The sequence below is a fragment of the Nerophis lumbriciformis genome, linkage group LG03, assembly GCF_033978685.3.
Source record: "Nerophis lumbriciformis linkage group LG03, RoL_Nlum_v2.1, whole genome shotgun sequence".
Classification (NCBI taxonomy): domain Eukaryota; kingdom Metazoa; phylum Chordata; class Actinopteri; order Syngnathiformes; family Syngnathidae; genus Nerophis; species Nerophis lumbriciformis.
Window position 1 is genome coordinate 61,311,644 of NC_084550.2, and position 12,575 is coordinate 61,324,218.

General features: G+C 39.3%; 2 protein-coding genes across 7 annotated transcripts in view; one reads left to right on the plus strand and one right to left on the minus strand.

Annotated features, from left to right (window-relative positions):
- The window catches only part of cenpp (centromere protein P), a 136,445-nt gene that overhangs the window by 81,371 nt on the left and 42,499 nt on the right, over positions 1-12,575 (plus strand). The window lies entirely within an intron of this gene.
- Positions 1-12,575, minus strand: part of ecm2 (extracellular matrix protein 2, female organ and adipocyte specific) — a 46,381-nt gene that overhangs the window by 11,420 nt on the left and 22,386 nt on the right. For 2 of the 3 annotated variants that reach the window (XM_061940571.2, XM_061940563.2), the window contains exon 4: positions 5,676-5,864. In XM_061940571.2, the coding sequence (XP_061796555.2) occupies positions 5,676-5,864 (189 nt within the window). The remainder of the gene's footprint in view (positions 1-5,675; positions 5,865-12,575) is intronic. The other variant, XM_061940579.2, reaches the window with a different exon arrangement.

Here is a 12,575-nt window from a genome sequence, read left to right on the forward strand (position 1 = left end):
ACAAAGCAATTTGGCTAATGAAAATGATGTCTAAGAGACAAGCTTTGTTCTTCTCTTGGTTCAGTACAACAGTTTGGCCAACAAAAATAAAGAGGAGTGATACCTCCCACATTGAATACACAATCTTCACAGCCTGTGTTCAGTTCGATGAGGTGACAAAACATTTGAGCTAGTATTGATGTTATTTGAACACTGATACAGTTTGCAGTTAAATAAAGGACGAGTGAACATCCCAGTAAACAAAGTAAAGTTTTTATAAACAAGTTGTGACAACGTTCACGACACATCGCCTGCTGCAAAACATCAAATAGTTTTCTCCTTCGCTGTGTACTTTTAATGTGGGGACAAGTGTCTCCAATATTGTCCACACCTGTCTCCATCCAAACACAGCAGTGCGCTCTTAAACACACGACGGGATGCGAGGGGAAATGACGTTAAACCAAGCGCTTGGCTCCGTTTACTCCGAGGGAAAATCTCCGCAGCAAAGTCTGTGTCACTTGTCCGCCATGATTATCAAGCCAAACACCGCTAGTGCGCATGCGCCTGACTTCGTGTTTCCTGAAATGCATTAATAAATGACGGTTTTTCGGTAATTAAAAAATTAGACGGTAATACTAACCGTCTGGAATTTTATCGCGAATTATCATTATACCGTTTACCGTTACATCCCTCGTCCATTAACAAGTAAAAAGTCAAGGGCGGTCACGGCATGTTCTTGCTGCAAATGTTGGTAACTTTTTTAGGGCTTACAGCAAATAACGAAGGCGGCCGCGGCTTTTGCCGAAGTTGCTGTGGTTAAATTCGATCCATGTATACTGTGTGTATATATATATATATATATATATATATATATATATATATATATATATATATATACACAGCCTATACATATATATGTGTACATAATATATTAATATAATGGATATATAATTAGTAATTAACATAATTGAATATTAAGAGTATGTGAAAATAACTGTTTTGTAATCAATCAGACATATCACGCAGCTAAAATGCACCAAACATAGATAAATGTGGAGAGTGTTTGCCTTTTTTCCATCTTGCTTTACAATGGATTTAAAAAGGTGTAATTTTGAAATGTTTATGGTGCACGGACATTTTTTTTACTCATGTCCGCAAAGTTCTTTGAGCAGGTTGTGTTATCTGTGACCATGCCTGTTGACCATAACTAGGGAAGGTTGTTTGCCTTGGGTCATATAAGTAAATGCTGTGCATTCCTCCATTCAGAGCATAATTAAAGGTCATTGACCTGAATTGCTCACGTTGCCCACGAGCTGGTGACATAATAGCAGCTTCAAAATTGTCAGACTATTGAAATGAATTCCACTCGGTTGGTGGAGCGGCTGTGCCAGCAACCTGTGGCTTCCTGGTTAGATACCCGGCTTCTACTATCCTAGTCACGTCCGTTGTGTCCTTGAGCAAGACACTTCACCCTTGCTCTTGATGGGTCGTAGTTAGCGCCTTGCATGGCAGCTCCCGCCATCAGTGTGAATGTGTGTGTGAATGTGGAAATAGTGTCAAAGCGCTTTGAGTACCTTGAAGGTAGAAAAGCGCTATACAAATATATAACCCATTTACATTTAAAATTCCCTATTAAACATATGATGTCTCAGGGGCCAAATTGAAAACAGCGGCGGGGTGCACTTGGCCCGCGGGTCGGAGTTTGGACACCCCTGATCCAACCCATTTATCTTGCTTGGATTTGTCTGCTGCATGCATCTCCTAATGATGTCACCCAAACATCATCAACACCGTCACCCTTGTGCCGTACAAATGTTTATGCTGATCAAAGCATATGAACATGTTGTAATTCATTCCAACATTTATTCACATGTGAACTCACCCAAAATGTGCTCAACACATTTTGAAAGCCATGATGGTAAGAACTTTCTGAGACTCCTGAGATGACCAAAATGTAGACTGCAGCGGTACCTCAATTTACGAGCTTTAATTGGTCTTGTGACGGAGCTCTTAACTCAATACACTTGTATCTCAAATCAACATCTCCCATTGAAATCAATTGATATAAATGCTTTGCTCCCAAAACACCACCATTTGCCTTTTACAAAAGAAAAATGTACTTTTAGACAAGAAGGATTGTATAAAACAATACAGTGTGAATGAAGTAATGTAATAATAATCTCCAGCATTTACCTAAGAGCATGCTTGCCAACCTTGAAACCTCCGATTTCGGGAAGTGGGAGGTGGAGGGGGGCGTGGTTGGGGGCATGGTTAAGAGGGGAGGAGTATATTTACAGCTACAATTCACCAAGTCAAGTATTTCACACACATATATATATATATATATATATATATATATATATATATAAAGAAATACTTGGTGAAGTCAAGTATTTCATATATATATATATATATATATATATATATATATATATGTATGTATATATATATATAATACTTGACTTTCAGTGAATTCTAGCTATATATATATATATATATATTGTATTATATATATATATATATATATATATAAGAAATACTTGACGTTCAGTGAATTCTAGCTATATATATATACAGTATTTTATTATATATATATATATATATAAAAGAAATACTTGAATTTCAGTGTTCATTTATTTACACATATACACACACATAACACTCATCTACTCATTGTTGAGTTAAGGGTTGAATTGTCCATCCTTGTTCTATTCTCTGTCACTATTTTTCTAACCATGCTGAACACCCTCTCTGATGATGTATTCCGCTTCGTCTCCTTGTTGTGTGCGCAGTTGTGCACTGCACTCTCTAAAAGCCCTAGATGTTATTGTCACGTATGCATGTACAGTAGATGGCAGTATTGTCCTGTTTAAAAGTGTCACAACATTGCTGTTTACGGCAGACAAACTGCTTTACGGTAGACAAAACGTGACTGCTGTTGTTATGTGTTGTTGCCGCGCTGGGAGGACGTTAATGAAACTGCCTAACAATAAACCTGGAGGGGGTGTGGCCTCCAGCTCTGCCAGAATTTCGGGAGATTTTCGGGAGAAAATTTGTCCCGGGAGGTTTTCGGGAGAGGCGCTGAATTTCGGGAGTCTCCCGGAAAATCCGGGAGGGTTGGCAAGTATGCCTAAGAGAGTGGACTTCTACGGTATATTATTCAAACTGCTTCTCCGACCTACACAACATCACCAGCTTTTCCTTATTTTCATGGATAAATGTCAGGTGTTTAGATATAATTTTAACATTCTTTGCTGCCGTTAGCCTGCTTGGTTATGGTGCAGACTAGCAGTGATAAGCTCAGATTGCTCTGATTGATCACACATGTTTATAATGATTTTTTTTTTTTAAATTCAATCAATATCATCCATTTCTTCTTGTCAGTACTTCACACTCAATTTCTTCCTTTCCATTGCTAAAAACAATTGATCTCTAAATATAAGCTAATGGTAGCGCATTAGACCGGATGTTTTGGTCGGATATTACGGGGTCAATCGCGATCTACCAGTCGATCTTTGGCCCCCTACCGGTCGATCGCGAAAATTTTAGGGGGAAAAAAGTATTAATATGACACCGGTACATGACAACCCCACCCAGGGAGTGACCAACAGACCCGCAATCAGGCAAGCATTTTGCCCCTAGCACAGCTGCCCACTACACCCACTCGTGTTGCAAACGCGCATTTCATGACTGGGTCAAAAGTCATCGAGCTGCAACAATGCATTAAGGCTGATTGTTGCAATGCATCGGACATTTTCTAGCATCCAACATCAAACAGCTCTCAATCACGAGTCCACGACCATCATAGCTCGCCTGGGACGGGAACTAACAAGCCAAATACTACAATCGTTGAACATTGCTCCAAAGTACGGAATTTGTGTTGATTTATTGTGCATACAAAACTAAACAATGACTTATGCGAAGGAAGTAACGTATGATAAAACATGGCAGCAGCTAAAGGACTTCCCCGTTTATCCCCTTTTTATCACAGAGGAACTCGCCAGGTGAACAGCTGGTTGTATTACTTCCATGTGCTGACGTCCCATATGTGACCAGAGGATGAACAAATATACTACAGTACTAAGACAATAGTGGCCATAAACAATTTGTTTCTACAGCAGGGGTGCACAAAGTGCGGAACAGAGGCCATCTGTCTTTTATTTATATATATATATATATATATATATACACACACACACACACACACACACACACACAGTTGTGTATGTGTGTGTGTATGTATGTATGTATGTAATTACACTAGGGGTGTAACAGTACACAAAAATTTCGGTTCGGTACGTACCTCGGTTTAGAGGTCACGGTTTGGTTCATTTTCGGTACAGTAAGAAACCAACAAAATATACATTTTTGGGTTATTTATTTACCAAATTTGCTAAATCTTCCACCAAAAATATTTTTCTTAGTGGAATATTTGATGTGAAGTAATGGGAACCTTGGATAGGTCAATAATTCATAATAACATTGATTTTGATTCAATATTATGTTTTGAGCAATGACAGTTTGAAAGAAAAAAAAAACAGCTTTGTTGTATTAGTCAACATTGCAACTTTTTCTAAATTACATTTAACCTTTAAGCTTTTTTTTATTTCACTTTTGTTATGTTTTTGTTTATTTTAATAGTATTTTTAAAATGTGCCGTGGGCCTTTAAAACATTCGCTGTGGGCCGCAAATGGTCTCCGGGGCACACTTTTGACACCCCTGCTATAGATAATAAAAAATTAAATGTGATAAATCTATGGATAAAAATCAGAGCCTGGCGACGCATGCGCGTTTATCATAACTCTCTCTCTCTCTCTGTCTCTGCCCCTCCCTCACCAATGCTGCTGCGTGCACATTTTGTTTTGTTTTTAACCCCTTCTTAACCCTGAGCGTACATTGAAAATACACGCAACCCTAACTCAAAATGCCGGACATTTGAGGCATTTAAGAAACTCCGCTCTGACAGCTCCGCAAAAGAGGACATGTCCGGTGAAAAGTGGACGTATGGTCAGTCTATCGTAGCCCGTTAGCTGCTAGCATGCCGTGTGTTGTGCCTCGGTGTGCATTGTTTACACAACGTGCGTTACGCTACTTAATATGTCCGTGTGGAAACTCGTTCGGTACACCTCCGAACCGAACCGGAACGCTTCAATACAAATACACGTACCGTTACACCCCTAAATTACACACACATAGTTGACGCAGGGGTAGATCTTGCTTTGGCTTTTGGCTGAGACCAGGGATCTTTTAGGCTGGAATAGATTGGTGACCACTGCCTTAAAGCATAACAATGAGCCGAGAGACAGATCCTATCTCAAAACACTTAAGTTGGAGCACTCTTAAGTTGAGGTACCACTGTATCTTCTTGCCATGGAAACTTGCTTTACAAAAGGTGATGTTTTCAAATTTCCACACATTTCACCTAAACATGTTTTGTTACAATGCTTGATAAGTGTACATTGACCAAAAGTTATATCTTTATGACAATCATTCTCATGGGTTCATGTCATTGATTGTTTTGGCTGATTAATCTGTATGTACTTATGCAGTATCCTCAACAATTAGGAGGTGCCTGGTGCGATACATTGCGGTCATCTACAACCTTGAGTTTGTTGGTCTAAAACATGTCTAGCTGGCATGGTCTCTTTTGCCTCTGGGTACCGCAGCATGGCCTTGCCAAATGTTGTGTTTGTACCTGGCTCCATGCAGACGGGGCAGCACTCCCCAAGGGGGGTGATCGGGAGGCGGCAGTGCATGACAGGACAGGTGATTTCATCACAGACCACCCGCCCTCCGGTACAGAGACAGGTGACGCAGGGCTGCGGAGACCACACGGCCTGGTTGAACATGGTCAGACCCTGGTAGACACACTGGCCCTGCTTACCTGCAAGCCAACGGACACAAATGCACTGTTGAATATTTTGTGTAAAGGTCATTACTTGTCAAAATGATCAAAAGCTGTATTTTTCCATCAGAAATAGGGATGTCTCGATCCAGGTTTTTGCATTTCCGATCCGATACCGATATTGTTTTTGCACTTCCGATCCGATACCGATACCGACCGATACCGATACTGGCCTATCCGAGCATGTATTAAAGTTTAAAGTTGTTTAGCCTACTTAGTTGTCAGAATCATGTTGAAAAGGGTTTTAGTACTCTTGATAACAACTAGCCAGCTGAATTAGGGGAGTTTGAATAATACACAATGGTTGGTAACAAGAAACTGACCTGTTTATTCAAGGATAAACACAAAATAGACAAAATTATACATGACAAACAGAAATGGCATCATTGAACTAGGGCTGGGCGATATGGCCTTTTTTTAATATTGCGATATTTTAAGGCCATATTGCGATACACGATATATATCTCCATATTTTGCCTTAGCCTTGAATGAACACTTGATGCATATAATCACAGCAGTATGATGATTCTATGTGTCTACATTAAAACATTCTTCTTCATACTGCATTAATATATGCTACTTTTAAACTTTCATGCAGAGAAGGAAATCACAACTAAAAAAATCACTTTTTTTCATACGGTGTTGATCTGGAAATGTTTGCCTCGGCATTTTGATGGTGTGGACGTGTGGCACCGAATGGAGATAAGCGTCTCGACAGACGATACAATATTTGAACAACGATGACGAAAACTGTTTTCTCTGTCGCGTCCGTGTGTCGAAAATTGTTATGCGCTTATTTTTTTATTTGATTTTGTGCGTGGCTAGATTTGTCGTGCGCAATTGCACAGGCGCGCACCTTAGAGGGAGCGTTGCTAGCACGGCTCCGCTAGCATCACAGCTAACGTTAGCCATGCTGCTACCTCTCTGCTCGGGGAGGGCGTATACGTATGTGACGTATGACGTGACAGTATGTGACGTATGACGTGACAGTATGTGACGTGTGTAAGAAGGTGCGCTTGCTGTCTGTGAGAGGGAGACACAGGAAAGAGTGAGAAGAGCCTGTCGTGTAATGCCAGCAGCTAAAAGCAACTGCGTGAGAATCCACAGACCTGTGGATGTGTTGAAGGTGTGCTGGAAAATGCGGAACGGAAATTAGGGAGCAGCAGAAAAGTGGAATCTATTATTTAGATAGGTGCGTTGGAAAACACGGACCGGAGTTTTTTTTTAAACTGGATCTGAATCGGCATTTTCCCATGCCTTGCCGATACGCATTTTTTGGCAAATATCGGCGGCCGATCCGATCCAAATATCGGATCGGGACATCCCTAATCAGAAACAGACAGAGCAATCATTTTGTTACGCTGCCCTTCCTCTCTCTGCCTAACTCCACCTTTTAGACATCCAAACTGGGGGGGTGGACCAGACTCTGGCTGCTTTTGAGTCACAAGGAAAGACTGTAAACTACTAGGATAACAAAGGAAAGGGTCTTTGTGGACTATTTTAGGTCTCCCCCCTCTGCTCTGTCATTTATGCCTTCTAATGGTGCATCCAAAGAAGCTCAGCTAGTTAAGATACTTTTTTCCTCAATGCTATCTTACAATCTATATACTGCCCTCCCTGTCATCCCTGCTGAAGCACATACTAATGTAAAGCGTTTGTTCTTTTTAAGTATCGCCCTGCAGCTTTTAATCACTACGTTATCCTGCTGTTAGAAAATCTAATTAGTGTGTTATTAAAAAGAACCAAAGAAGCTGAAGATGTTTTGACAGTGAAGACTACGAGTAGTTTTTATATACAACACAGACAGCATGCATGTCATTTGTAATAGAAGTGTCCAACACGTACCAAATGTACGGCTTTGTAATTCTGTCTTTGTCACCATAGTAACGTTTATGACTTCTTGCATGAAGGCACGGGGCAATAAGTGCATGGTCTTTTATCTGATTAGTGCATGATTTAATTATATTTTTTAAAATTAATAAAATATTATCCCTTTAACCACTTAAAAGTAAATAATATTGTGGAAATGTAATTAATACAAAAACAAATTTATTTTTTAGGAAATACTGAATAACCAATTAAAACATGTGAAATACAGTAAGTTATTGACTTAAAGTGGAACATTATCACAATTTCAGAAGGGTTAAAACCATTAAAAATCAGTTCCCAGTGGCTTATTTTATTTTTCGAAGTTTTTTTCAGAATTTTCCCATCACGCAGTATCCCTAAAAAAATCTTCAAAGTGCCTGATTTTAACCATCGTTATAAACACCCGTCCATTTTCCTGTGACGTCACATAGTGATGCCGATACAAACAAACATGGCGGAAAGAACAGCAAGGTATAGCGACATTAGCCCGGATTCAAACTCGGATTTTAGCGGCTTAAGCGATTCAACAGATTACGCATGTATTGAAACGGATGGTTGTAGTGTGGAGGCAGGTAGCGAAAACGAAATTGAAGAAGAAACTGAAGCTATTGAGCCATATCGGTTTGAACCGTATGCAAGCGAAACCGACGAAAACTTCACGACAGCCAGCGACACGGGAGAAAGCGAGGACGAATTCGGCCATCGCCTTCTAACCAACGATTGGTATGTGCTTGTTTGGCATTAAAGGAAACTAACAACTATGAACTAGGTTTACAGCATATGAAATACATTTGGCAACAACATGCACTTTGAGAGTGCAGACAGCCCAGTTTTCATCAATTAATATATTCTGTAGACATACCCTCATCCGCTCTCTTTTCCTGGGGGTCTGGCGGCAGATTTCTTTGACTTTTATTGTTGGAAATGCATCTGCTTTGAGTGTCCCAGGATATCCACACATTCTTGCCATCTCTGTCGTAGCATAGCTTTCGTCGGTAAAGTGTGCGGAACAAACGTCCAATTTCTTGCCACTTTCGCATTTTTGGGCCACTGGTGCAACTTGAATCCGTCCCTGTTCGTGTTGTTACACCCTCCGACAACACACCGACGAGGCATGATGTCTCCAAGGTACGGAAAACAGTCAAAAAACGGAAAATAACAGAGCTGATTTGACTCTGTGTTTGTAATGTGTTTGAGAAAATGGCGGATTGCTTCCCGATGTGACGTCACAACTCCGAGAGCGAATAATAGAAAGGCGTTTAATTCGCCAAAATTCACCCATTTAGAGTTCGGAAATCGGTTAAAAAAATATATGGTCTTTTTTCTGCAACATCAAGGTATATATTGACGCTTACATAGGTCTGGTGATAATGTTCCCCTTTAATACTCGCTAGCTTTTGTACATACAACACCAGACACATAAAGCATGAGAAAGTTTTTCCAAACTTTTGAGTCAAGCCTTATTGTGTATCGTCATAGGACACTGGTGAAAAGAATTATGCTAAGAGGCTAAAAAAATTGACATAGTCGCTTTCCATTAATTGTTTAGAAAGTCTACCCCCTTCTTATGCATCATGTAACAATTCACAATGTAACCATACAGATATGCTGGTAAAAAATTGTTTAGACTTAGACTTAGACAAACTTTAATGATCCACAAGGGAAATTGTTCAACACAGTAGCTCAGTTACAATGATGGAAAGTGTAAGGATGGAAAGGACAATGCAGGTACCGTATTTTTCGGACTATAAGTCGCAGTTTTTTTCATAGTTTGGCCGGGCTCCAGTGTGACTTACATATGTTTTTTTCCTTTTTTATTATGCATTTTGGGCAGGTGCGACTTATACTCCGGTGCGACTTAAATGATAAATAAATGATAAATGGGTTGTACTTGTATAGCGCTTTTCTACCTTCAAGGTACTCAAAGCGCTTTGACACTACTTCCACATTTACCCATTCACACACACATTCACACACTGATGGAGGGAGCTGCCATGCAAGGCGCTAACCAGCACCCATCAGGAGCAAGGGTGAAGTGTCTTGCTCAGGACACAACGGACATGACGAGGTTGGTACTAGGTGGGGATTGAACCAGGGACCCTTGGGTTGCGCACGGCCACACTTCCACTGCGCCACGCTGTCCCTGACTTATACTCCAAAGAATACGGTAACAATAGACTAATATAGCGATAAAAAATCTAACATATATACGAATTGTTGCGTTTGGACCAGTTGTTCCTCCCAGGGAATTCAAGTCGCAAGTCGCTCCCAAGCTCTTTACGACACTTAAAGCTGAGTAGAAAAACCACCAGAGACAGAATAGGTGTTTTGTAATATATTTGCAAAGCTTTGTAAACATATTGAGACCAGTCCAGCATAGAACATTCAATCGCGCCGCCAAGATGGTCTGCCCCCCCTTGAAAAACCCTCTCCCCTCTTAAGTCTCTCTCCCTTACACCCTCGCAGTCTTGTCCCTCCAGCCAAAACACATGCCCATTGTCCTCCGCACCTGGACATAAGGCTAGATAAGAGAAAGTAGTATCTCTCTTTCTTACATTCCTCACTCAAGGTTTAAGCACACAGTATTTGCAGACAACCAAAAGACCACAATTGGAAGAAAAACACTAGCTGTTTTGTAATATGATTATGAAATTAAAAGAAGTAACACTTAAATACGGATATATGTAAATATCTGCCTCCGACAATTCCCCCTTCAGATCTTCTAAAAAGATCTTTATCACTAGTACAACACTTCTAAAATACGCCCCTCTTTGAGCAAGTTCGTAAAAAAAAAAAAAAAACATCATTCTGGCCTCCGAATGGAGTCAGCGGGAAGAGACAAAAAGGAACGAAGTAAAGTAGTTAAGGAGATGACTCGAGCACAAGGCGAGGAACCTAACGGTTTAAAAGAAGGCTTACAGAACTTATGTGCTCGAGAATTTAAACGGAAGCGGAAGTTACAAGTTACATTCTGTACACATACATAATATGTGTACAGAATAATATATATATATACAGATATATTATATTATGTCTATAACATATATACAATATATACCACATCACATCAGAATCGCAATTTTTATTCATTACAATTCCAAACTATTTTTAAAGGGGAACTTCACTTTTTGGGGGGAATTTTGCTCATTATTCACAAGCCGTATGTGAGACAAGAACGCACGTCTTTCCTTTTTCTGTGCATTCTAAATAGTGAAAAGGTGCTGCTAAGAGGCAGGTAACAATATTCTATTCCCCCTATAAAGCACTCTAAAAAAACATACGAAAACCTACAACACCTTTTTCATACATGTTGTAAGTGTGAATGTAAGGTAGTAACAGGTACATTCATGAAAACATGTAGGGCTGGGCGATATGGATCAAAACTGATATCCCGGTATTTTAAGGCTGAATCGCGATATACAATGTATATTGGTAATTTAGACAAAAGGTGCAAAGTGTTTAGTTTAAACTCAACACCTGTTACTACCGGTGTTCTGAAAATTACTTTGAAAAAGTTATTAATTATAGTTACTCTTTAGTTATCCCAAAAAATGTTTTATTACTAATGGAGTTACTCTTTAATACATGTAATTAGTACTCGGGGAAGTAATTAATGTGTGACTTTAAAAAAAGCAGCTTCAAATGTATGTCATATGCAGTTGAAAGAAGTTTATGAGAGCAGCCTTTAAAAAGGCGGTATCTGTTGCCAAGTGACGTGTGACGTCAACGAGGGTTTCTAATGAACTGTATTTGTTAGCTTTAGCTGTTAGCAGCAACAGTTTGTACACTCTGACGGCTGTTCTGTTGAATCTTTACACCGGCTTGTGTAACCTCTGGTAAGTAAAGAGGAGCACTGATTTCACAGAGCGCAACAGTAGCCTTTGTGAAATTAATTAATTAATATCGACAACATTGAACGCACTTTCTGTGTTTGCTACCACTAATTTTAAATGTGCTTTATAAATAAAGTTGATTTGATTTGATAATGAGAGACTTGGTGAGAACCTTGCAGTGTTATCATGTAGCACTATTGCTAAAGGTTTCAAATCAAACAGTGACTGACAATGTCAGCTCCTACTGTATTGTTGTTGTTGTAGTCTGCACTTGGGCTCTCTCTGAGCTAGTAAATTCCAAAAAATCCTCACTCCTCAGATAAAAATGTTTTCCTGTTTATGTTGCAGTGGTCTTAAAGGGGAACTGCACTTTTTGGGGTGAATTTTTCCTATCATTCACTATCAATATGAAAGACATGACGACGGATGGATTTTTTTTTTTTTTTAATGTATTCTAAATATTAAATAAACGTAAATAAAAGTCAGCTTACTGCAAAGCCAATGAGAGCGCCACTGTTTCACCCATAAAATCCAATAAATAACCATTCAAAAAGCGCCAATATTGCTCCATTTACAGTGTGACTTGAATATTAACCAAGTATTAGTAATATTAATATTATAAGTAGGGATGTCCGATAATGGCTTTTTGCCGATATCCGATATTCCAATATTGTCCAACTCTTTAATTACCGATACCGATATCAACCGATATATGCAGTCGTGGAACATTATTATGCCTAATTTGGACAACCAGGTATGGTGAAGATAAGGTACTTTAAAAAAATAAAATAAAATAAGATAAATTAATTAAAAACATTTTCTTGAATAAAAAAGAAAGTAAAACAATATAAAAACAGCTACATAGAAACTAGTAATTAATGAAAACGAGTCAAATTAAGTGTTAAAGGTTAGTACTATTAGTGGACCAGCAGCACGCACAATCATGTGTGCTTACGGACTGTATCCCTTGCAGACTGTATTGATATAT